The sequence below is a fragment of the Argiope bruennichi genome, chromosome 4, assembly GCF_947563725.1.
Source record: "Argiope bruennichi chromosome 4, qqArgBrue1.1, whole genome shotgun sequence".
NCBI lineage: Eukaryota > Metazoa > Arthropoda > Arachnida > Araneae > Araneidae > Argiope > Argiope bruennichi.
In genome coordinates this window covers 92,667,347-92,693,350 of record NC_079154.1, presented here as the reverse complement: position 1 = coordinate 92,693,350, position 26,004 = coordinate 92,667,347, and the positions used below count along the sequence as shown (strand labels likewise).

The window sequence follows — 26,004 nt, the reverse complement described above, 5'->3', positions numbered from 1 at the left end:
TTATGCATGTCAAGAGAAATGCGGTATGTAATGGTTAGTGATAGAGTTTGTTTAGGAAAACAAAGAATATAAAACAAATAATCTCCTTCCTTGAATTCGTCCAAAGACGTTGTGGTGAAAGCTTATAAGCTAGTTAACAGCTGCACTACACGGGCAATTGTTTTTGTATTGTGGTCATGCTACTCGGCTGCAAATCAGAAGGTCCCAGGTTCTATTCTCGCTCATAACTATCCGCCACAACGTTTTAACTGAACCGATAATTACAGTTCTAATGTTTAAGGGATGGATTGTATGAAGCAAAGTGCAATTTCCTTAAAGTGAAGAGATTTTTGCATAATGAATAAATGTGATTAACATACTTGTTACATATAAGATTTGCTCAAATGATTGAATTATTTGCCCTCCAATGTTGTTCTATTAAGAACATAAATGTCAAGGAAGGAATCACATTTTCACAACACTAAGAAAAATGTCTTTTTCTCATGCTCTGTCATATCTCAAAAAAATTTTTGAATCGAAGAACAACGCGTTAAGCTCTTGAAAAAACATTATTTTATTTCCATCCTTTATTGCAAGCGCCATCTTTTCATCTTCATTCAGGTGTAAGTTTTAATCTTGAAATTTCTCTGAACTTCTGAACCACCCTGTAAATTCAAGATTGGATAGTTTTAGTTCTCTGATAATTCAGCAGATGGCGCCAAGAGAGATAAAAGTACGTTCAGAACGTATTTCATATTTTATATCAATTTCATTTTTAACATAAGAAATTATTATATTTTTTCTATATTAAATATTTTTAAAACCATACTTGAAAGATAAATTAATAAATACATCTAAGCGAGAAATATTATCTTTTTTAAATGAATTTATTTATATTTCGAAAAGAAATAGTTATTCTAGTGTCATCGGGAAAATAAAATAAGTTGTAATATTTTTTAGCATTCATTTAGATTTTCTTCTCAATTAATGAAATTCATATATTTTTATTTTTTGATTGAAATGAGTATGAAATTAGTATTTCATACTAAATGTAAAAGTAACTAAAAAGAGCATTTAAAATATAAAAATGTAAATCTTTAATTTTTCTGGTTTAATAAATACATTAAAACGGATTTTTAAAAATAAAAAAAATTGAGTTGCAACAAGAAAATTTGCCTTAGCTTGTCAAAAGAATCAAGAGGGTATGTTTATTTTTACTTAACTTTAGTAATTTCTTTAAGGCTTAAGTAATCCTGTATAATTTAATCTCATTTTCAAGACTCTGTTCTCAGTTTTTTTTTATATTATCTGGTTTTTATCTAAAAATTACATTATCCAGTTTTTTTAAGAATAATTAAGTGAAGAACTACACAATGCATTATCAAAAAGCTGAGCACTAAAAGAAAAATTATTATTTCGCATTTTTTTTTTCTCTGAAATAGTAATTAAATCCATAACACAATTCCGTAATGTAAAATACTGATTTTTTTCTGAGTTAAGTGTACTTTTCAAATGCTAAATTGCTTGTTTTTTTTAAATATGTTTGATAAGTGTCCCGAAAAGGAAAAATTCAAAGTTTTGATTAAATAAATTTTGTGGAACAAATGTAAAAGATTTTCTAACATAAATCGTTCATACAGCATAAATATAAAAAAAATAATAATATAAAATTCTAAAGTTTTTAATGTACAAATATCATTTCAGATTGATGCAAGGGTAAATTTATAGTCTTATTATTTGTGAGAACCTAGCATGCAGTTTGAGAGATGTTCAAAGTCCAAATATTCCTTATTAAAACTCATGCATTTGAGTCCACAAAATGTGCAAAATTAGATTTTCAGTTTAGTAAATGCGCATCAGATTTATGATTTTAATTACTTTCTGGAGTTTGCGTTAAATATAACATTACTTAAACGAATTCATTTCACTTATACATATATCTAATATTAAATAAGTACCCTATTTTGCCCCTAAGAATTTTAAAGCAGTTAAAATGTAATAATGTAGAAGTCAAATTTAAATACAACGAGTAGGCCATTTCGCTTCATAAAGGAAAAATGTGATAATATAAGATGCTTAACACAGAAATCAAAAACATATATTGAAATATCGTTCGATAAAACCATTAAAGCTGCTAATGCAATATTTGAAATTACTTACTGCTTTAATTGAATTCTCGAAGATATTAAACTAAATTTTATAAGATTTTAACTGCATGTGGTATTTTACATAAGTAACCAAGATGTTATAATGAAAAAAATATTGTAAACCCTTAGATTAGATCATTTTTAAATGATTCTGTAGATTTTTAAGATTTCTGAAAATAATGTTCCTTTTATATAATTATATAGATAATAGAGCTGTCATGTAATTTGAATCAGAATTTAAAAAATATTTTCTGCTTTTCAGGAAAAGATAAAAAATAATGCAATGTGTAACAAAGAAAGTTAATTGATTTTTTATTTAGAAGATCTTTAACTTATTTTCTTAATTCCAGTTTTTGCTGCAAATTATTTCTGCTGATATAAATACAAATACTTGAAACTATGCAGAAAACAAATGATTTTTTCCTTCCATAACCAAATGTCGAAGATTCGTTATTTAACAACCTGATGTGTTGGATTTAAAATATATTATCAGAATATCTCTAATTTAAGCTCTGGTTTTTGTTGGGTAATACGGTTTGAATTCAATTTACTTTATTAACCTTAGGGTTCGTATTTGCAGCTTAATTTTTCGTGTGCTTAGCATAATAATATTGAAATAATTTAGCTGGAATGCATTGATATCCATACTTATTGTGATTTAAAAATTAAGAACAAATCTAAAAAGAATTCTAAAATAGTTTGATTGGAAAAAGTCTCCTTTTTCAAAAAAGAAATATAATTCATTATATCTTTTATTAAAAAAAATTCTGTCAACTATGAAATATAAAGATTTGAGATGCAAATCATATCGACTTATTTTATAAAATGAGCCATTAATGAGAATAATTATTATCAATTATATTAATATAGCAGTTAATCTGTTAATCTCTGCAGTTAATCTGTTAACTGCAGAAAAAATCATTCAGTGTTACCTTCTGTCAACTTTTTAAAAAATGATTTTTTTAAATTATATTATTTATTATATTATAATATTTTAATTTTTGGCTAATAGTTTGAAACCAGCTTTGTTTAGAATTATATTCTGTTGTTATAACTCAGATTTTTCAAACTTTATTAAAATAACTCCAAAGATATCAAAAGGTAACTCCAGTTCGCAATGTAATTAGCCAAATTTATAATTTGTATTTTTAATCTTTGTTAACTGCAGAGAAAATCATTAAATGTTACCTTCTGTCGACTTTTAAAAAAATGATTTTTCAAAATTTTGGTTGCTGGAATTATTTACCTTCATTTGGGAAGACTCTGTTTGTAAACATTGAACTCGTCTTCTGAAAGAATTGAATTTCAATCTCATTTATTACACTTTGAATGAACCTAGTTTGTTACACTTTGTTGGGATTTTATCTCTCTCTGATCATAATAAACCTTTAATTGTAAACAGGGCGAGGAGAAATTAACAGAAATCTAACGCAGGAATAAGCAAAACTTTTAATGGAACAGCATGTTAAACGAGGTTCAACGACTGATTGGTTTGAAATTTGTTAATAGGATAATGTTTTTTTTTTCTATTTTGAGAGCTATTCCTGCTGCTTTGCCGTAACTCTTTGATGTTGTAATTGAGTTTTATGAAATTTAAATAAATTATGCAAAATTAAGTATTTTCTTTCTTTGCTTAAAGCAATTTTGAATGATTCAAGGAAATCGAAATTTTTCGTCGTAAAACAGCAGATATCCTTTGACAAACTTTTTTGAAAACTTTCAGTGAAAGTAAAACAAGTTTATTTACTTATTATAGGTTGCTCTATATATACGTTTACAGAAACATAACGGTCAAATAGCCAAAAAGTCCAAATATAAAAGAATAGTGATAAAAGCAGGATGAAGTTTTTGGAGGCTTGTTTTTACTACATTTTTGTTATTAAATATGAAATTTAAATAAATTATGCAAAATTAAGTATTTTCTTTCTTTGCTTAAAGCAATTTTGAATGATTCAAGGGAAATCGAAATTTTTCGTCGCAAAACAGCATATATCCTTTGACAAACTTTTTTTGAAAACTTTCAGTGAAAGTAAAACAAGTTTATTTACTTATTATAGGTTGCTCTATATATACGTTTACAGAAACATAACGGTCAAATAGCCAAAAAGTCCAAATATAAAAGAATAGTGATAAAAGCAGGATGAAGTTTTTGGAGGCTTGTTTTTACTACATTTTTGTTATTAAATATGAAATTTAAATAAATTATGCAAAATTAAGTATTTTCTTTCTTTGCTTAAAGCAATTTTGAATGATTCAAGGGAAATCGAAATTTTTCGTCGCAAAACAGCATATATCCTTTGACAAACTTTTTTTGAAAACTTTCAGTGAAAGTAAAACAAGTTTATTTACTTATTATAGGTTGCTCTATATATACGTTTACAGAAACATAACGGTCAAATAGCCAAAAAGTCCAAATATAAAAGAATAGTGATAAAAGCAGGATGAAGTTTTTGGAGGCTTGTTTTTACTACATTTTTGTTATTAAATATGAAATTTAAATAAATTATGCAAAATTAAGTATTTTCTTTCTTTGCTTAAAGCAATTTTGAATGATTCAAGGAAATCGAAATTTTTCGTCGCAAAACAGCATATATCCTTTGACAAACTTTTTTTGAAAACTTTCAGTGAAAGTAAAACAAGTTTATTTACTTATTATAGGTTGCTCTATATATACGTTTACAGAAACATAACGGTCAAATAGCCAAAAAGTCCAAATATAAAAGAATAGTGATAAAAGCAGGATGAAGTTTTTGGAGACCTGTTTTTACTACATTTTTGTTATTAAATATGAAATTTAAATAAATTATGCAAAATTAAGTATTTTCTTTCTTTGCTTAAAGCAATTTTGAATGATTCAAGGAAATCGAAATTTTTCGTCGTAAAACAGCAGATATCCTTTGACAAACTTTTTTGAAAACTTTCAGTGAAAGTAAAACAAGTTTATTTACTTATTATAGGTTGCTCTATATATACGTTTACAGAAACATAACGGTCAAATAGCCAAAAAGTCCAAATATAAAAGAATAGTGATAAAAGCAGGATGAAGTTTTTGGAGGCTTGTTTTTACTACATTTTTGTTATTAAATATGAAATTTAAATAAATTATGCAAAATTAAGTATTTTCTTTCTTTGCTTAAAGCAATTTTGAATGATTCAAGGAAATCGAAATTTTTCGTCGTAAAACAGCAGATATCCTTTGACAAACTTTTTTGAAAACTTTCAGTGAAAGTAAAACAAGTTTATTTACTTATTATAGGTTGCTCTATATATACGTTTACAGAAACATAACGGTCAAATAGCCAAAAAGTCCAAATATAAAAGAATAGTGATAAAAGCAGGATGAAGTTTTTGGAGGCTTGTTTTTACTACATTTTTGTTATTAAATATGAAATTTAAATAAATTATGCAAAATTAAGTATTTTCTTTCTTTGCTTAAAGCAATTTTGAATGATTCAAGGAAATCGAAATTTTTCGTCGTAAAACAGCAGATATCCTTTGACAAACTTTTTTGAAAACTTTCAGTGAAAGTAAAACAAGTTTATTTACTTATTATAGGTTGCTCTATATATACGTTTACAGAAACATAACGGTCAAATAGCCAAAAAGTCCAAATATAAAAGAATAGTGATAAAAGCAGGATGAAGTTTTTGGAGGCTTGTTTTTACTACATTTTTGTTATTAAATATGAAATTTAAATAAATTATGCAAAATTAAGTATTTTCTTTCTTTGCTTAAAGCAATTTTTAATGATTCAAGGAAATCGAAATTTTTCGTCGTAAAACAGCAGATATCCTTTGACAAACTTTTTTGAAAACTTTCAGTGAAAGTAAAACAAGTTTATTTACTTATTATAGGTTGCTCTATATATACGTTTACAGAAACATAACGGTCAAATAGCCAAAAAGTCCAAATATAAAAGAATAGTGATAAAAGCAGGATGAAGTTTTTGGAGGCTTGTTTTTACTACATTTTTGTTATTAAATATGAAATTTAAATAAATTATGCAAAATTAAGTATTTTCTTTCTTTGCTTAAAGCAATTTTGAATGATTCAAGGAAATCGAAATTTTTCGTCGTAAAACAGCAGATATCCTTTGACAAACTTTTTTGAAAACTTTCAGTGAAAGTAAAACAAGTTTATTTACTTATTATAGGTTGCTCTATATATACGTTTACAGAAACATAACGGTCAAATAGCCAAAAAGTCCAAATATAAAAGAATAGTGATAAAAGCAGGATGAAGTTTTTGGAGGCTTGTTTTTACTACATTTTTGTTATTAAATATGAAATTTAAATAAATTATGCAAAATTAAGTATTTTCTTTCTTTGCTTAAAGCAATTTTGAATGATTCAAGGAAATCGAAATTTTTCGTCGTAAAACAGCAGATATCCTTTGACAAACTTTTTTGAAAACTTTCAGTGAAAGTAAAACAAGTTTATTTACTTATTATAGGTTGCTCTATATATACGTTTACAGAAACATAACGGTCAAATAGCCAAAAAGTCCAAATATAAAAGAATAGTGATAAAAGCAGGATGAAGTTTTTGGAGGCTTGTTTTTACTACATTTTTGTTATTAAATATGAAATTTAAATAAATTATGCAAAATTAAGTATTTTCTTTCTTTGCTTAAAGCAATTTTGAATGATTCAAGGAAATCGAAATTTTTCGTCGTAAAACAGCAGATATCCTTTGACAAACTTTTTTGAAAACTTTCAGTGAAAGTAAAACAAGTTTATTTACTTATTATAGGTTGCTCTATATATACGTTTACAGAAACATAACGGTCAAATAGCCAAAAAGTCCAAATATAAAAGAATAGTGATAAAAGCAGGATGAAGTTTTTGGAGGCTTGTTTTTACTACATTTTTGTTATTAAATATGAAATTTAAATAAATTATGCAAAATTAAGTATTTTCTTTCTTTGCTTAAAGCAATTTTGAATGATTCAAGGAAATCGAAATTTTTCGTCGTAAAACAGCAGATATCCTTTGACAAACTTTTTTGAAAACTTTCAGTGAAAGTAAAACAAGTTTATTTACTTATTATAGGTTGCTCTATATATACGTTTACAGAAACATAACGGTCAAATAGCCAAAAAGTCCAAATATAAAAGAATAGTGATAAAAGCAGGATGAAGTTTTTGGAGGCTTGTTTTTACTACATTTTTGTTATTAAATATGAAATTTAAATAAATTATGCAAAATTAAGTATTTTCTTTCTTTGCTTAAAGCAATTTTTAATGATTCAAGGAAATCGAAATATTTCGTCGCAAAACAGCATACATCCTTTGACAAACTTTTTTTGAAAACTTTCAGTGAAAGTAAAACAAGTTTATTTACTTATTATAGGTTGCTCTATATATACGTTTACAGAAACATAACGGTCAAATAGCCAAAAAGTCCAAATATAAAAGAATAGTGATAAAAGCAGGATGAAGTTTTTGGAGGCTTGTTTTTACTACATTTTTGTTATTAAATATAGTGATTAATTAATCATTATTTTCTATTTTTGTGCATTTTAAATGTTTAAATATAAATTGCAGTTATTATTTCCAGTTTATCTCTATTAGCAGAATGAAAACTGTAATTCTTTTTTTATTTTCTGTTTCAAATATAATATTTATCTCTGTTTTTAATTACTACTTATTGCATGTATTATATATATATATATATGCCATCATTATTAGACAAGAAGATGCTCAGTCAATTTTTACCAAAACAGATATGGAAAAATCATTTAATTTCTGAATTTTAAATCTCATTTCTGTTTGTTCAATTATTATATTTCCAAACATGATAAACCGTGTAAATGAATATTTGATTTTAATTGTTTAATAACCATGAAGATTACGGTTAAATGAAATCCTAAGATATTCTCTTAAAATGGAAAAATTTTAGAGACTTAAAGAAAAGCTCTCTAATTCTTTTTTCAAGTTATTGAAAGATAAGATTTATCATTTTTTTTAATCTCTCATAAGTTAACTATTCTATGTTTCTCATAATAATTATCTTGTTTTCGAACTCTTGACTAAAAAGAATTCAAGTCTGCAAAGTAATTTTTACTGCCAGAGCTCCTCAGAGGCTCTATGCCATTTTCCAAATTTTAAATACTGATACTTGAAGAAAAAGGTTCAAAATGAAAAAAGTAGTTACATTATCATATGTAGATAGAATATGCTTTAAAATTTGATTTAAAGATTAAAAAATTAGCGTGTGAAATGTAATTATTAATATAAAATGTTCAAAATATAAAATTGGAAAAACAGTCCAAAAAGCTATATTCTTTTTAACTAATAATCAACATTTGCTAAAGACATAAATGCATCACTTTAACGTAATTATTTCTTCAATTTTTTTAAACCTGTCACATTGATTGCAATTTTGTTGAATTTATCCCGAAAATTAAATTTGATATAAGACAGATTTTGTGTTCTTATTTTAAATGAATATATGTATGCAGTAAAATGTAGTAAACAGCATGGAATTCGATTAACAGAAATGGATCTAAGTGAAATGCTTTCATTTCCTAAATAAGTAATAAAATAAAACTTGAAATGGGAAAATTCTTTTTTCTTAATTACTACATGCATTTCCAAGAATTATTATTTTCTTAATAGATAACAAATCCTAATTCAAATTAAAAACTTTTTTTTTCTGAATAAAGAAATACATTTATCTCATTCTTTCTTAATTTCTCTAAAAGTATGATTACTTTTCTTTGAACGTTTGTGGTTATTTTACCATTAATGCAATGAGCAACAATTTTTTTATACTCTTTCAAGAAATCGGATATCTTATCACTTTAAAGTTTTTATTAATAATACAGCTCTAAAGCAGAAATGAAATAAATAAGCACTTTTCTCATTTTCGTGTTTTCGTAAATTGAATTAAGAAAAATGGCTTAAAAAGGAAAATTGAATTAATATTACCACTTAAAATTAATTGTAAATGTGAAAGAAAAAAAACCCTTAAAAAGTCATATTCTAAATGTATAACATTTAAAATGGGAAATGTAAAAATGCAGTTTTGGGAAACGAAATGTTATTCATTCTCAACATCAAAAGGAAACCTAGCATATGGTTTGCTATCAACAGGATGTCAAAAAGAAAATAAGTAAATAAAATATTTCTACTTCTTTTAATTTTAATAATATGCATTGATACTTCTTTAAATTAATATTTAATATTAATGAAAAGAAAATGCAAAGTAAAGCGTTATATGGAAAATCGCATATTGATATATCTCAAAATAATATTATATTGATTCAGCCATCATGATTAGCAACTATAGTCTAGTAATAAGATGTTGGTTTCGAAGATGGTGGAATCAAATTCGAAATCTGTTGTTATCGAAAAAGCTCTCAGCAAACTAATCTGGAGCACCCTAAATTCGTCGATGTTTTACGTCTTCTTGGTGAGATTCTGAAGTTTGGTGGGGAATTTGCCTCGAATTTTGATCACCATTCGAAATTACAAAGTCTGTTACAAAAGTTTGTCGAAGTTCACTGAATCAAAATAAGATAAAACAAAATTAAATTTACTTACGAATACATCTTAAAATAATTTTTTCAAAGATTTATAGTATATTATGTATATAATATTATTACTAATACTTCATCAATATGTCATTACATAAAATACATTCTAAATTTGTTATTAGTATTAAAAAAAATTCTCTTAAGGAATTCTCTTATTAAACAAAGTTATTAGATATAAAATTTTTTTCAAATTGTTATTATATATTATTTATTTTTGATAAAAAGTCAGTGCAATTTTAAGAATATCAAAGATATTTTTCAATATTATTTCTGGTTGATAATTTTAATCAGCTTAGTAATTATATTTTTTAAAAAAAGAAAGTACATTATAACTTTGGGTATTCGCAATTTTTAAAAATTTTTTTAACAGAAATATTTTAGAACATTTAAAACTGCGAAAAAAACAGCATTCAATACACCGACCAGTTTAACATCTGCAGATTTCAGAAAGCATAACTTAAAAGCATTTTTAAAAATTTAATGTTTCAATGAAATTCTAGTTGAGAGAAATAGAATGACTTCTTTTAAATGCATTTAAAACAGAAAAGTTCAAGTGATATTGATTATTTTTCAACGCTGTATCTGTTACCTTGAGTGGGGTTTTCGAAGAAATTACTGCATATCTTACTTTTAAAAAAAGAAATTGATTGGATGTCAAAATGAATACATAGCTGAGTGGTATTTTGAATATTTTTTTTAATGTTAAAATGTTATATCGATTATTTTCCATTTAAATACGTGTATCTATCACATGTCAGAGTGAAAGGGTGGCTGTCACAACAGAGAGAATTGTCGTGGAAGACACATTACTGAAATTTCCATTAAATAAAAATTTCACGTTTTTTCATTTTTCTCTTTAATCAAAAGCTTTTGAAATATCTCAATTTGTCTATGAGATGCTTATGTAAAATCATTACCGTTACTAAGATTTTACTTTCGGGTTTTTTTAAATTTATCTAAAGTTAGTCAAATTTCTTTCCTCAGACTTTAAAATATGTAACAAGATTGATTTTTAGTTGATATTGTTCAGTTAGTTTCCTTTCACTTAAACACTATATTTTTGTATTTATTAAATACTTGTAAATTTATTTTAATAACATTGCATATTTATCGCACCATCGCTAATCATTGGAAAATTTACCATCTAGGATCACTAGGCTGAAGAGGAAGGCAGTATATCGATTCAAAATAATTATTTCCCTAGTTGTCAAATCAATAAAAAAAAAGTAATAATTGCAAATCATATTAATTATAAAACATTAGATATTATATAATAATTATATAATATTTAACATTATCGTAATTGGTAAAATTCCTTTTCTATTTTATTATTTTCATTTTGTCAGAACAGTAGACATAAACACTAAAATTCTATTTAAATACAATTATATACAAATGTGGATGCAACACACACATTAATAAATAAATACAAATATGTCTCTTTTCATAAAATTTTTAAAATAAAAAAATGGTCAAAGTTAAATTATTAATATGTTAATTATTAAAAGTTCATCGAAATAGGGAAGTAAATTGAACAATTATTGAAAAGGATGTCTTGTAATATATTTACCTCGAGTTATAAAATGCCTAAATCTGCCATTTTGTACTATCAAATATTTTTCAAACTTTATGTTAATTTTTTAGTTTCATTTTGAAAAGAATTTCCTTAACATTTCTCTTCCTTTTGCGATTCATTAAAAGACATAAAAATGACATGTACTAATTGCATTGAGTGGTTCTTGCGATAGCGAGTATATGTGCCTGATAGAGCCCGAATTCATTATTAGCGATGGCCAGGTTGTTCACCCAGAACCGGGTTTCTGTTATTATCTATAATATTTCGAAACGTTATTTTTGACAATTAAATATAAAATTAAGATCATCTTTTCTCAATAAATAGATCAAATTTTCCAAATTGTTATGTAAAATGTGATTGTCAAAGTTTTGACTTTCAAATAGTATGAATTGGTTATGGACAATGAGTTACATTTTTTTTAGCTCTTAAAACTTATAAAAACAGACTAATGAACTAAAAATAATAATGCTAAAATTGAATTTTTCCTTCAAATTTCTTCATTTTCGGCCTCCTATTATTTTTTCAATTTGCCAATTCAACAAATCGGAATAAAGTATTTTCAATAGTAAGTATTCAATAATAAAATATTTAATAATTCAAAGTAAGTTTCAATAGTAAAGTACTTTCAATCGTAATAAAGTATTTCAATTAGATATTTATCATCGTGTGATTACTTGTTATTTTTGTGTTGCATAATTTTAAAAAACATTGATATCAAATGAGTTTTAAAACATGAGTTATCATCCTCTGTATATTACCCGTCTGAAGATATCATTCAAAACTGTAGCTAAACGAGGTATCAGATATGTTAGATGAGTCTTTATATCTAAAAAAAAATTTGAGCCATTTTCTTTCAAATCTTTCGATTTTAATTTCTTTCTTTAATTTCCTAGTGCTGACAATAATATTATTATTCTTCCTTCCAATAAATCACTTTATTATTTAGTAATAAATATTTAATTTAAAAAAGAGACAAATTTAAATGTGTATCTCTTTTTATTATTACTAAATGTCATAGGTTATAAAAGTAAAATTATCTTTAAATTACTTGAGACTCTAAAGATTATTTCTATGAAAGAATTTAGACCCTAAGGTTTCAGTGGCATGTCAATTGTATCAGTCAATACTCAGAGGAATTTATCTTCTAAAATCGAATCTGTAAAGTTTATAATAGAAAACACATTTATATTTATGCAGTTTTTTCATACTAATTTTAAGCTAGAAGCATATTAATTGCTGAAATGAATAACTTTTCAGATTGATAAAACTGAAAATTACATTTCATTTCAGAAAAAGATCATGCGCCTTTAACTTGCTTGGATCTGATTGTGACTACACACCTATGGCTGGAATGAGTAAAGATCACAGCTTTCGAATGAGTTTGGATGGACCCGGAAGGAAACGCAGGTTATTAGTTATTCATATGACTATAATAATTATTATTATATTATTAATAGTAATTATGGCTAACCAATAAGTATTGGCTAGTCAAGTAAAAAAGATACAATAGAAATTACATTATAATAATATCTTCGCCAAGCACATTTATGATTTTATTATTTCGCATTAATAAAACAGATAAAGGGATCCTTATTCAATTGACATAAAAAATGAGAACAGAAATGTTTTGTATTATCAAGGAAATTCAAGAAAAGTTATATTATTGTTATTTCTTATGGCACGTTACAAGCCTGCCGACGAACTGTCAGTGATTTAAGCCTAGGGTGCAATTGCTTCTGCAAAGCCCTGAGCACCCGAGGGCAGAAGTCTGACTTTTACCTCAAATGAAGATGACACACACACAATCGCTTGCACAACCGATTTTTACAAGATGTGCGGGCTCTTTCACACACCTCACAGAGAGAACACAGGATAGAGAATAACCATGCACGAACCAGGACTCGAACCCGGACGCGCTACCCCTAGGTCCGGTTGCCAGCAGAAAAATTATTACACATAGATGAAATGAGAAAAAAAAAGTTAAATGTAAAGGCGATGTATATAACAGCATATTATTGTGAAATTGGGACGCATTTGTTTCTTGATGATTATATTGTGAAACAAAATATCTGGAAGACCAGCTTCGCTCGGCAGTTTTTTTTAAAATTGTGTTTTTTTCCGAAGATATTTAAAAACGAATCCCATACTGATTGCATATGAACATTTTTCAATTTCCCTACATATGAACTGGTCATTTAAATAAAAAAAAATAATGAATGCAAGTAGTTTAACATGTTATACGTAAAAATCTGCTATATTGCAGTATTCATTTTACAAGTTATTCATCATTATTTATATTACCATTACCATCATTATTTTACCATGGTGAAATCGGATCCGAGTGTGCACTGTATGACATTGTCAGTATGAAAGCAGATAGAAAAAGGCTCTAATAAAAAATAAATGCTTTTTGTGTGTAAAGTCACGGTTTTTTTTTTTTTTTTCAAGAAACACATCTAGGTCGATAAAATTAAAAAGCAAAAATATTAAACGTAAACACATAGGTACAAAAAAAAAGCAAAAAGCACAATTCGAATTGAGAACCCCTCAATATGTTGCTCTGACTACTATACTGCACAACCCAGCCTTCGAAGAGGAAACTGAACAGACTTATTCTAATAGTTAGATATAAAAAATACTTTTTCTGAGTAAACTCGCGTTTCTTCCAGGAAATGCACCTATATTGATAAATTTATATATATATATATATATATATATATATATATATATATATATATATATATATATATATATATATATATATATATATATATATATATATATAACCTTATTGGAATATAAAATTTAATCCAAACGTTTAGAGATATACGAGGTACATAACGAACGTTTCCCGATCCAGAAAATAAATTTATATATATACAAGAACTGCTCGTTTAAAGCTATAAGATATTCTATAACTAGAAAATGTGTCTTTCTATATGCTGTTATTTTGTTATCCATGATTCAGAGATGATTGTCTCAGATAAACTTACAAAAGTTATAGTAGAAACTCTCATTGGCTTGTAACAGTAGTAAAATAAAAAAAACTCATGTACATTGCCACAGTAATGAAAAATAAAAAAAATATATATTATTTGTAGAAAAATTTATATGTAAATATTTAGTAAAATTAAATGTATTCGACCTTTGCAGTGATATTTTCTGGATCCATATCCACAAATAATCAAAATAATTTTAATTACTAAAATCGATTTTAAATAAATAATGATCCATTAATAAAAATTAAATCAAACATGACATAAGTTTGGAGGAAAAGAAAAGTTGAATTCATAAAATGATGAATTCTGTCAAACATTAATAATCAGAATTAACATAAGTATAAATAAATTAATAATAAACTGAATACATTTATACAACAGAAAATTAATAGATCTCATGAACGATAAAATTCGATTGTCAAAACGCGAAAATCCGCGTTCCGTTGAAATTGAATGTCAAGTACAAAATAAATGTAATGATGAAAGAAAATATTAGTAGATCTCAGTATCTTAATAATTGTTACAATTAATCATAAAAAATGTAAATAAAAAATAAAGTTGGTAATCTCATATCTACATAAGGCACAAAAACACACAAATTAAAACAAATCATTAAAATTAAATTGAAGCAAAGAGGGATCTACGAACAGGAAAATAATGTATAATCAAAATTCAAGAGAAATTAGAAAAAATAACAGAACCATATGCATTTTCATGAACACTTAGGGGTTTGCAAGTATTCATTATTCACATAAAAAATCAGTGATTGGCTAAACGCAAAAAGAGGGATCCTATCATTTTTAGATAAATCTTATATAAAGAAATTGAAGATCTTTTAATCAGGATTTACAGAAGTCAGTTATAATGGCGACGACTCAATTGTCTGAGAAATATGGAAATTTAATTATTTAATTAAGAATTTTACATCAAATTTAAAGTTAATTAATAGTTTTATGAGAAAAAAATATTATATCAGAATATAACTCTTTTGTCATTTAATATTGCTAAAAAAAATGAAATCTGTCAAAATTTCATTGAATAAGTAGGTTTCAAAAGCACTACTGAAAAAAAAATTAAAGGAAGTATAATGTGTTTGATGTAATATGATTATTTTCTTTTAAGTGCACTAACTATTTTAATTTAAAATTCTTCATAACATGCAAATCAGTTTTAACAAATTTCTTTAAAATAATTTAGAAATCTAATACTATAAATTTCTTTTTGCACAAACATCCTTTATTGATGTCTTTTTAATTTTTTAAAATTCAAATGTAAGGAATACATAACGAGATATAATGTCAATCAAGCTCATGAAGCAAAAGATTTGAGCTTATCTTCAGTATACCTTCGCAGGCCATTACCATAATTTATTAATAAAGTTCGCGAGTTTTCTGCGATACTTTGAAAATGTAATATATTTTCATATATTGATTTTTAAAACATGGAGTAACCAGATTATTAATGTCCTTAAATGCTTCATTAACCAGTTAATGATTTGTTTGGTATTTAAATATTTAAAATGCTGTGCCCATTTACATGTACACATCCCGATGCGTTACGTTTATTCGGAAAGTTTATTAATTTACTAATATTGTTTTTTTTTCTTCAGTGATTTTCGAAGGAAATAAACACATTTTAATTTCATTTACTATCTTAATTTGAAATTAAAACAATGACATAGCCAATATTTTAGTAATGATTATTTGTCAAAGATACAAAAAGTACAATTTCATTAGAAAAAATTCAAAACAAGGTTTGTACATTTTTAAATTTAATTCATATAAAATTATATTTGTTAAAAAGAAATACATTTCACATTAAGGCTAAATAAAACAGCATTCTCATTAAAAAATTTCAATTAATATAATTGTTTTAATTTTTATAAAAAAAAGTCCTGTTAATCCTTGATGGAGTCGTTATCCTTAAAAAATAACATAATAATATTTTGGCACTATTTTTTTTAATTTATAAAGTGGTTTAGTGATTTTTAATAATTACTTTTATACTTACAAAATTATCCTTTGCTAAACAATGTATGAATGGAAACCAGTTAAGTTGTATAAAATATATTTTATGAATATTACTTAACAAGATTTTTTCCCCTAATAATTATTTCATATTTATTTTTGTAGGTACACCAAATAATTTTTCTTTAAAAAAAATGTTTAGAAATTTTTTTTTCCTATTTTCGAAACTTAAACGTTCTTGTTATATGCATTCTATTTAATAATTTAATTTTTTTTTTGTCAAAATAATTTAAGCACTTATTTGGAAAATTGCGTCATTGATCTAAAAAGGTAATAATATGGCAATGTAGCGTTTATGGTGCCACAAAAAAATAAGAACTTCTAATGCTCATTTTACAAATAGTTTAACATTATTTGCCTTTTAAAATTTCTTGTCCACTATTATTGGTTAATTCTGGTTGTGCGAAATGTGTTTTTTGATTTATTTCAGTTCAACCATCCCTCAAAGATCTTTAAGGGAAATTGTTAACAAAAGAAGGCAGTTAAGCTACATAAAAAGTTTGCTTCAAGATCTAGATGACAAATTAGAAAAGCTAGAGTACGTATTGTTTTTATTTATTTGTAGATGTGTTTTAGATTTTGTAGTTTATAAGCTTTTATATAAGCTTTATTTAAATGCAAAACATTTTCTTGCTACTAAAAGATAAATGTACAAATATGTATTGCTTCCTCTAGATTATATGGCCGTTCCAATTAGACTTTCTTTTAAAAATTCTTCAGAAACATTTCAGTAAATTAAGCCTTTGATTTTAATTTCAAAAAGCCATTACATTTTTCTCACTTTCTTGATTTGCTTAGAAGAATTATTTTTAAGTATAAACTATTCCAAATTTAATATAACAAAAACGCAATGTAATTAGTTTTCTGTGTTTTGATTATCAGATGATCGTTTTTCGTAGAAGTTTCATTCTACTTTCTTTCGCCACAGAATATCCCCGAACTTGGAATCTCTAGGATTCCCTGTCGGTTGAAAGGATATACGTGGGAGTATTTATTAAGATAAAAGAAATACACATAAAAAGAAAAAAAATCAATATACACAAAAAAAAGACATAAAATATCAATATACACATAAAAAGACATAAAATATCATCAATACACATAAAAAGTAACTATATACAATATTATAATGATGAGGGAGGTGTTCGGTGGGGAGTATGAGTAGATGAAATCTATTGAAGGTAATATATTCTGGAGAAGAGCTTGGTTGAGAAATGAAACGAAAATTTATACTGGGCTTGGGTCTGGAGAAATCAATTCCTCGTTCTCTTGTAGGAACAGCACAAGATTTCTAATTTTAACCTTGGACATCTTGTTTCTCATAACGTTGGTCCACCAGATATTTTCTAGGTCGTGGATGGGTTTTTTGAGATGAAAAGATGTGGTGAGAGGGCAGCTAGTGGCATAATGAAGGGGATCACCTACTTCGCCGCAGCCACATTGATCAGATCCTTTAATATAGAATCTCTTGAAATATGAAGGGAAAGGGCCATGGCCAGTTGCAAAGATAATGTCAAGCCTATTCCAAGATGATGGGTTAAAGGACACTTTCGAGATGATTTGATGGATGTTTCTGCCAGTTGAGCCATTATCCCATTCTTCTTGCCGTCGCTGTAGGCTCAATTCATTTATAATACTTTTCAGATGGCTTCTAGGAGCTGGGTTATTGAACGGGCGTACCTGCAGAAATGGCCTGTTTGGCTAGGGAATCTGCAACCTCGTTTCCGTTGTGGCCTACATGTGCTTTAACCCATCCTAACTTAATAGAAGGTTGGGGGAGCAGAATGGCTTGAATTTCCTGAACAATTGGGCTTGAGGTGGAGAATGAACTGATCGCTTTTAAGCTGGACTCGCTATCACTCCATATTTTAGCGTTATTATCGTATTTGCTAGCCCATTTACATGCTTCCTTAATGGCCAGCAGCTCTGCCTGAAAGACAGAATTATTTTCGTTCAGTTTGCCGAGCCACTGATGAGTAATTTGTTCGTTTTGGAATACGCAGTAGGCAAAGCCGGTTTTCCCCTCGATTTTGGACCCATCTGTAAAAATATCTGTCTCGTTTGTAGGTTGGAATTCTTGTTTGAGGGAAATTATGTCCTCAAGAAGAAAGTAAGAAAATTTAAGTAATAATCTTTTATTTTATAATAGACTATTGATGAATATTTGTTTAAAAAAAAGATCGTACCTTTATGCTTCCATTTTTACAAATTATATATATTTCAGGTGCTTCAATTTAGTTCCTGATCTTTTGTAAGAAACTTGCTTAAAAATAAGAAGAAAAAAAGAGAACACTATTTATTCCATAATATTAATGAAATTATATTTTAATAATATTATTAATAAATTTTAAAAAATTAAAAAATCATCTGTGAATATAACAGTTATTTGAACTTCTGATGTTTCTATATTAAAAGGATCACTGTTGAAAATTTTACACCCATGAATTCGAATAAAGGTTGCGAAATTAATTATTACAATGAGGGACGCCTTGATTAGTTTCGATTCCGTCATTGAATGCCCTTTAAGTCATGTGATTTTATTCCACTGTCTCATTAAAGAACCCTCACAGAGGCCAATAATGAGAAATTAACTGCTCATCCGTAACTTTGTTAAGTACCTAATATCTATGCAAAACTGTTTAAATTAACAGGATGGTAAGTGATCCCACCTGTAGGCTTCAAATGGCACTTAATAGTTTCCTGTTGTAGAGTAACGTTACTGCATACAAGTTAAGTGAATTATACAAGAGCGCTGCAATATATAGAGGGTTCGTTTCTGGAAGTTTAAATTTATAGTGTTGAAATGTTTTTAGAACTCAATTTAACATGGGTCTGATGAAACATTTTTGTAAAAATTTACTTAATAATGTTAAGTAAGGAATTATAATTATTATCACTATTAAATATCTTTAAAATCGAATATTTCTGAGTTTGATTTTCCGTTGTTTTGAGGGGGAAGAGGGGATTTAGATTTAGAATTGCGTTCACACGTTTGTTGCTTGAGTTAAATCTATATTTTGTGCTATAATTGCTAGTAACATGAAGACATAATCTTATACTATGGGAACTCTATGGCATGGACCTCGTTAGTCAATTATCGTTAGTAGCCATTTTATATTAAATTAAATTCATTCCTATTCAATTCGTTGTTTAAAAAAATATTAAAAATGCTAATGAAAATTAAGTGCATTGCCGAAAAATGTCGGACGTAAATTTTTGGGATATTTTCTAGTGATTATGTTTTAATTTTAGTTTAAATTCAAGTATCTCAATAATGGAAACTAACAAATTTTCAAAATAAAATTCAAACATATTCTAACAAAATTGTTTGGTTTTTCAAAAAGAAAACTACAGTTTATGTTAATGAAAATAATTGTTTTAGTTAATGTTCAAGATATGAAAACAATGTAAAATACTGCCATGTAACCGATTTATATTTTTTAATACATATCTACAAGAAATAAGTAACATATTTATAATAATAAGTAAGTACAAAAAAAGTTTATTACAATAAAATTCTTTAGTTATTATTAATATGTTCATTTACTTAAAAAAATTTCAATTTTTTTTAAATTATAATATTTTAAATATTTTTACTATCATCTAAGATTATAGCCACAAGATTATATTAAAATGCTTTGTAAATGCAAATGTCATTAAAATAAATTCTGATGCAAATTCTGATTAATTCTGATTAAAATTAGACATATAATGTGTGGCTACAGAATTGTACATTTTCAACAAAGTCATATTTTAATTCAAAATTATGTCATCCTCTTTAATATACTGCTTGATAGCAGTCCATTGAGAGAGGTTTAAAAAAGTTTACAGAAAATAAAGTTTCTGAAGCATGATGATTAAAATAAATTTACTGTTCTTTACTGACCTTCTTTTTATAACATTCAATAACTTTTTGGCCGAGTGGGTAGATTTTTTTTAATCTTTCAATCTTCAAATGCAACAGTCTTCTGATAAAATTTTATGTATGAGCTGTTACAAAAACAAGCTGTCAAATGAACATGTTAAAAGTCAAATGCCAAGAATATTTTCGATTCAAAAATGTTTGCTACTTTAAGGTGAAACAAAATTTTAAATTTCTTCTGGGATCTCATGTAAAATTTTGAGTTTATTAAATTTACAAAAGCTGATGTCTTTCACATTCTGTTGAGTGATGAACTTGTGGGAATTCTACCATCAATTTCTAAACGAAAGAAAAGGAAATTCCAAATAAGTTTAGTTGGTATCAAAATACATCACACGAAAATCATGTGTGGAATAATCATAAATGTTTCAAATTTATTTTCGTGTTGAAAAGTAGAAAATAAAATTTCTCTTTCACGTATGATATGGTTATAAGCAGATGCCAATACTATAAGAAGTAAAACTTAAAAGATACTGATTTTATAGGCATTCAAATAATTTTTCGACTATGACAAAATATATTTCCACGTTTAAAGGTGTCGAAAGTAAGGAAATTGTATTGTTACTTGATTCAATTAGTTCATGATGATTATAAAACTAATAATATTAAAAGTAATTGCAAGTTTAATTAATAATTTGAGACTAATCGTAATTATGATTAAATCTAGTTGTTCTGAGCTAGTTGCAAATATTATAAGAAATATATCTGAAAATAGTTATACAGTTTTTATATGCATTCAAATGATTTTCCAAATATAAAAATTTATTTTCTCATATTTAATTATCATGTGTAAAGAGTTATATTGTTATTTAAGGCAATCAGTTTGTAATACTAATAAAACATAATAATATTAATAGAGTTTTCATTATAAATAAATAAATACTATAAATAATATAGGATATTGTAGATGTTTGACATCTAGCAAAATAATCATCTATCATCCGTTTCGGAAATGTCACAAAACAGTATCCTGTATAAATATACAGTATACATGTCTGCATGAATAAATAATTTTAATTTAAATATCCAGTGAATTTTTTTAATCACTTTAAATTTATTTTGATTAAGACAACAAAAGGCAAGGGCAAAAATTATAAGATATATATAACAACGTATGCAATATAAATACGTTCTTATCAACAGAAAAAGATCTTGTTTGATCAACATGCCTGGATTGAACTGTGACTTCAATCAGATGGTTGGAACTGGAAAAGATCTTGGAGTCTGGAGCAGTTTAGCCGCCCCTGGCAGAAAACGCAGGTAACGTTTCATGAAATTTTGATAGTCGAAGTACTAATTAACCCAAAGTAGTACTAAAACGTATAATTCGCTATGTTTCTGTGAATTATTATAGTAATTATCTTTTTGAACGCATTCATTACAAAGCAGGATATTACAAATTTCATTATAAAATGAATATCTGATTAAACTGCTTGAATCATATTCTCCTCGGTATTCTTGTTTGTAAAATGTGCAGATTCACTTAATCCTATAGTAAATCTTGTCGCTGCTGCTTTGTTCAATGGGGATGGGGTCGTCGGCTGTAACACAAGAAGTATTACCTTTGATACAGAATTAATTGTGTTAATTAAGAAGTTAGGTCACAAAATTAATTCTGCCGACGGAACAAAACACATGAATCCTCCAGATTTTAACAGGTATCGAAGCAGCGAATCTTATGCCAGTTCGCTTAGTCCAACAGTATTATTTTTGCTACATAATTGATTTTTGTGTTCGAAAATCTCTAAAGCAGCAATTTAGACGTCAGGATTATAGAAATATTTTCCGATCTTTTATTATTTTATAATTTTTTTTCTCTTTAACAGCGTTTGATTGTTGATGAAAGCCATTCATAAAGTAATATACTTATATAAAACTGATCACCATTCATTGCTTTACTAATATAAGTAAAAGTTGAACTGAATTTTACTGTATGATTTATGTTGTACTTGTACTAGTTAGTCATTGCAAGTACGTTTTTCAAATGCGTTCGAAGTGAGCCAAACTGGAGTCACGTACAAGCCAACTTGTGCGGAAATCATACGATGCAGAAGTTAGATTACAAAAGTAATTCTGTAAAATAATTCTATTATGGTATAATTTTTAATATATTCTAGTAGTAAGGAAGAAAGATTTAACGGTATTTTAAAAGATGTTGAATGGATGTTAGATTAATGTCTCAAGATCTTGGCGTCGTGATAATGAATTTTTCCGACTTTGGCGACAAAAATTTAGGTTTATGAAAATATATGAATTAAGGCAATATTTCTATAAGCGGCCGAGATTCACTGAACTTTTAGAAAATTCTATAGTTTATCACTAAGGCTATATAAGTAGAGGTGTGCCAGAATGTATTCCCTTTTTTATAATGTTTTCCGCAGAGTGAGCTCTCTAGTTTTTTTCTGAGCACTGTTGTGCTGAGGTGTTATTTTATAAACAACTTGCTATCTTCTTGTGTGTTGCTGATTTCTGTAAGTATTGCTCCTTGTGTAAACTTCTCTATGCTTAGTGTTTTCTTGTGGAATAATAAAACGCCATAATCTGTTATCGAACTATCTGGAACTCTTGCATCATACATTTATCGAACGATTTCTGTATCGATTTGAATCATAGTTTTTTTTATCCTGTATTTTCTTTGACTTAAACAAATTCATGTTACTAATTATTTATTTCAGCTTTTTCGACTAAATTCGCACAGAGCTGCCGACATCTTTAATTTATCGATATGAATGTGCTTAATTACATTAGAAATATTCTGTTTTTGAGATTTATCCACACAAAATCATTGATTTTGTTATTCTTCGCAGCATTGTATTTTACCATAAATTTGCGCTTTGGGTCAATTAACTTTAAAACTCGATTGTAATTCACATCAGATATTTATGTTACAACATCGTAAACTTTTGTAGAGTAAACGAGCATTCAGAAAAAAACAAAATACACATATTACTTGTAATACTGTAGAAGCATTTTCTCTCGTTTTATCTGCAATAATCCTCCTTTATTCTTGCAGTTGCATCTAATATATTTAAAATTCTAACATATCTATTACCAAATCTTTGTTATCGAAATTTCGCATTTTCCATGCGGATTATTGAGCTGAGTCTTTAAACAAGGAAATGCTCTTAAATTCACTAAATCTAAGCTTCATTTTATGTTATAGAACTTCGACGATTTAACCGTTGGATCACATTGGAAATCTCTTCTAAAAATCTGAACTGTAGATGTAAATTTAATTATCCATATATATTAATGCAGAAGTTTCTATGGATTTTGTGAACGTGAATTGGGAGGTTTAAAAGGTGATAGAGCTCTTATACGTCCTTCTATTGGAGGATAGAAATGATTGTTTCAAAATTTTCTAAAGGCAACCTTTAGCAAATGAAGAAATAAGATAAATGTAGAAAATTTTTCGCTAAGTATAGTAATATAAAGAACGGTTTAGCAAAATGAGTAATTTGTTTTAATTATTTTTCGTTTGAAAATAAAAGTCAGTTGAATTAATTTTATTTCGAATTCAATAAAATTAGTATAAAATATTATACTTTGTCCTCTGATATTTCTATTACTGCCGTTGTTATATAACAAAATGATTCACCATAAATCTAATCATGTAATAATAATCAAATCAACTATTTTTCAGTTAAATTCACAATTAATATAAAATAAATGGAAATATGCTTTTTTTTTAATCTGTATCTTCATTGCTGTAGTTTCTAGAACAATATATTTGTGAAGGATTTTGTTCAAAGTAAGAACACTGATTTGCGAAAGGATTAGCTGAATTTTTGAACTCGAAATTCTTAAAATTCCGGGCATAAAAATTAATAGGATAGTGGCTTGACAATGATATCGCATATTCAATAATTTCTAAATAATTTAAGAAAATAGCAAAAAAAAAAAAAAAAAAAAAAAGATCAAAACTGCTTCGGTTGAAAATTGTCGATTTATTGCCTTTGAGGCTTCAATTTTTCGCTTTTAGGATTATTAGAAGATTATAAAGGAGATTGTCACATTTAGCGAATTATCACCAAGGAAAACTTACAACTTGGCACGAATATTCACCGTGCACGCGATTCTCCTGTCTGGCTAATAAAATGTAGTGTCGTAAGAAGTTATCGCCCGAAAAAGGACAGAGAATAAAATGGGAATGAACATGAAGCAGAGGGGATGAGATGAGGGGGAAAAAAAGATAGTTTTTGTTTTTAAGTCGATGATTGTGCAATACAATAGTCATCTAATCATTCCAAAGCAGTTTAAACAGGATTTTTGAAAAAAAAATCTGGCTTCAGAACAAAAAGTTTGGAGCTAGAACGATATTGAGGTGAAAAAGAACAATCGTTTTCGAAAGATTTGTGATTGCGAAATATGATTCATGCAAGAATATGGTTTTCTGTCGGATTGGTACCATGATTTTTTTAAAAAATGTCTCACATAATAGCTTGAAATTTGCAAAAGCAGATTTCAATTTTTTTTTCCTGTTCTTCTTCCAGATATCGTCGTGGTCTTCGGAATCTACTTTAAGCGGACCAAATAGCCGATGATGTTCTGTGGCTCATCTCAAATTTGAAATGTTTCGATTCTCTTCTTTATCTGCTTAAGTTGTGCCAAATATTACTCGATGTGTTCAACGCATAATAATTGTTGAATAAATATCCATTTCGCTTAATCATGAGTAGCAATATAAAAGTTCCATGTCTTCATATTTTTTGAAAATGCATTACAGTAAGATTGTGAAGTCTTAATCTAGAATTATTCTTTGTTTAATTATTGTCGTGCCATTCATGTCAATAATCTGTAAAGTACTTATGTTCCTTTTCAATTCTCTATAATTCATTAATAATTAATTATTTATAGCATTTTTGTTCTCTCTAAAGAATGTGGACTGTAGGTTCAAAACCTTTCTTTCTTAACTTATTGAAATTAATTTTTCGAAATTATTTTCAAATAATATTTAAGCTATCCATGGTTATATTTAAGCATATTTTCTAATTGTACTTAAATAGCACCATATATCTGTACAAATTTTCTCTGCATATTTGATGGCTATAATTTGGTGATGTGATATTTTGTTATATTTTTCAGCTTTATTCTAAGAATGAAATTCATAAATAAATGGTTGTAATATTATTACATTTTTTTAAATTTACTTTTATTTTTAGCAATGTGTTTCACTAAATATTCAACTAATACTGAAGTTGAAATAAAATATACTGTAACTTTATGCCTGTATTGAGTTCATTATTCATAGATTTTATCATCTGTAAACTTGATGTTGTAATAAATATAATTCTTAGAAAGTGTATGCAATAAAATGTATTTTGCGTTATGTTTCAGTGGGATTTCACTCTCTGATTGAAATGCAGAAGTTAATTTAGGAATGCTATCACTAAATCCAATTTCTCAGTGATATGTAACTTAAACTCTTCAGTGAATTACACACATAACCATTAATAGAGACAGATAATCCGTTAATTTATATATTTTTTTATAAATATATTCTAGGAAAAGCATTAGATAGAAATTTATGAAACATAACAGTAATTATTGATATAATGCAGAAAATAAATCTGCTTGTTCATTTTTATCTTGGGAAGAGCATATGAATTTTAATCTTAAGTTATTCTATCAAGTTAAAAAGGCCTTTTTTTTAATGAGAAATTCAAAACTTTTATGAAATAAAAATAAAGTCATAGCTTTTAATGACTCTAAAGCAATTTTTTTCCGACACAAGATAGAACAGTAGATACTTTCGTCTTAATGATAAGCGACAGTTGAAAACTAAATCGGAAGTCGTGGCATCTAAATTAGAATAG

General features: G+C 26.8%; 1 protein-coding gene across 1 annotated transcript in view; it reads left to right on the top strand.

Moving 5' to 3' along the window:
• Positions 1-25,008, top strand: part of LOC129966902 (uncharacterized) — a 55,710-nt gene extending 30,702 nt beyond the window's left edge. Inside the window, exons 2-5 of the mRNA XM_056081513.1 lie at positions 12,531-12,647; positions 16,697-16,804; positions 21,332-21,448; positions 24,682-25,008. Coding sequence (XP_055937488.1) covers positions 12,531-12,647; positions 16,697-16,804; positions 21,332-21,448; positions 24,682-24,712 — 373 coding nt within the window. The 3' untranslated portion in view covers positions 24,713-25,008. The remainder of the gene's footprint in view (positions 1-12,530; positions 12,648-16,696; positions 16,805-21,331; positions 21,449-24,681) is intronic.
• Positions 25,009-26,004: the final 996 nt, after the last annotated feature.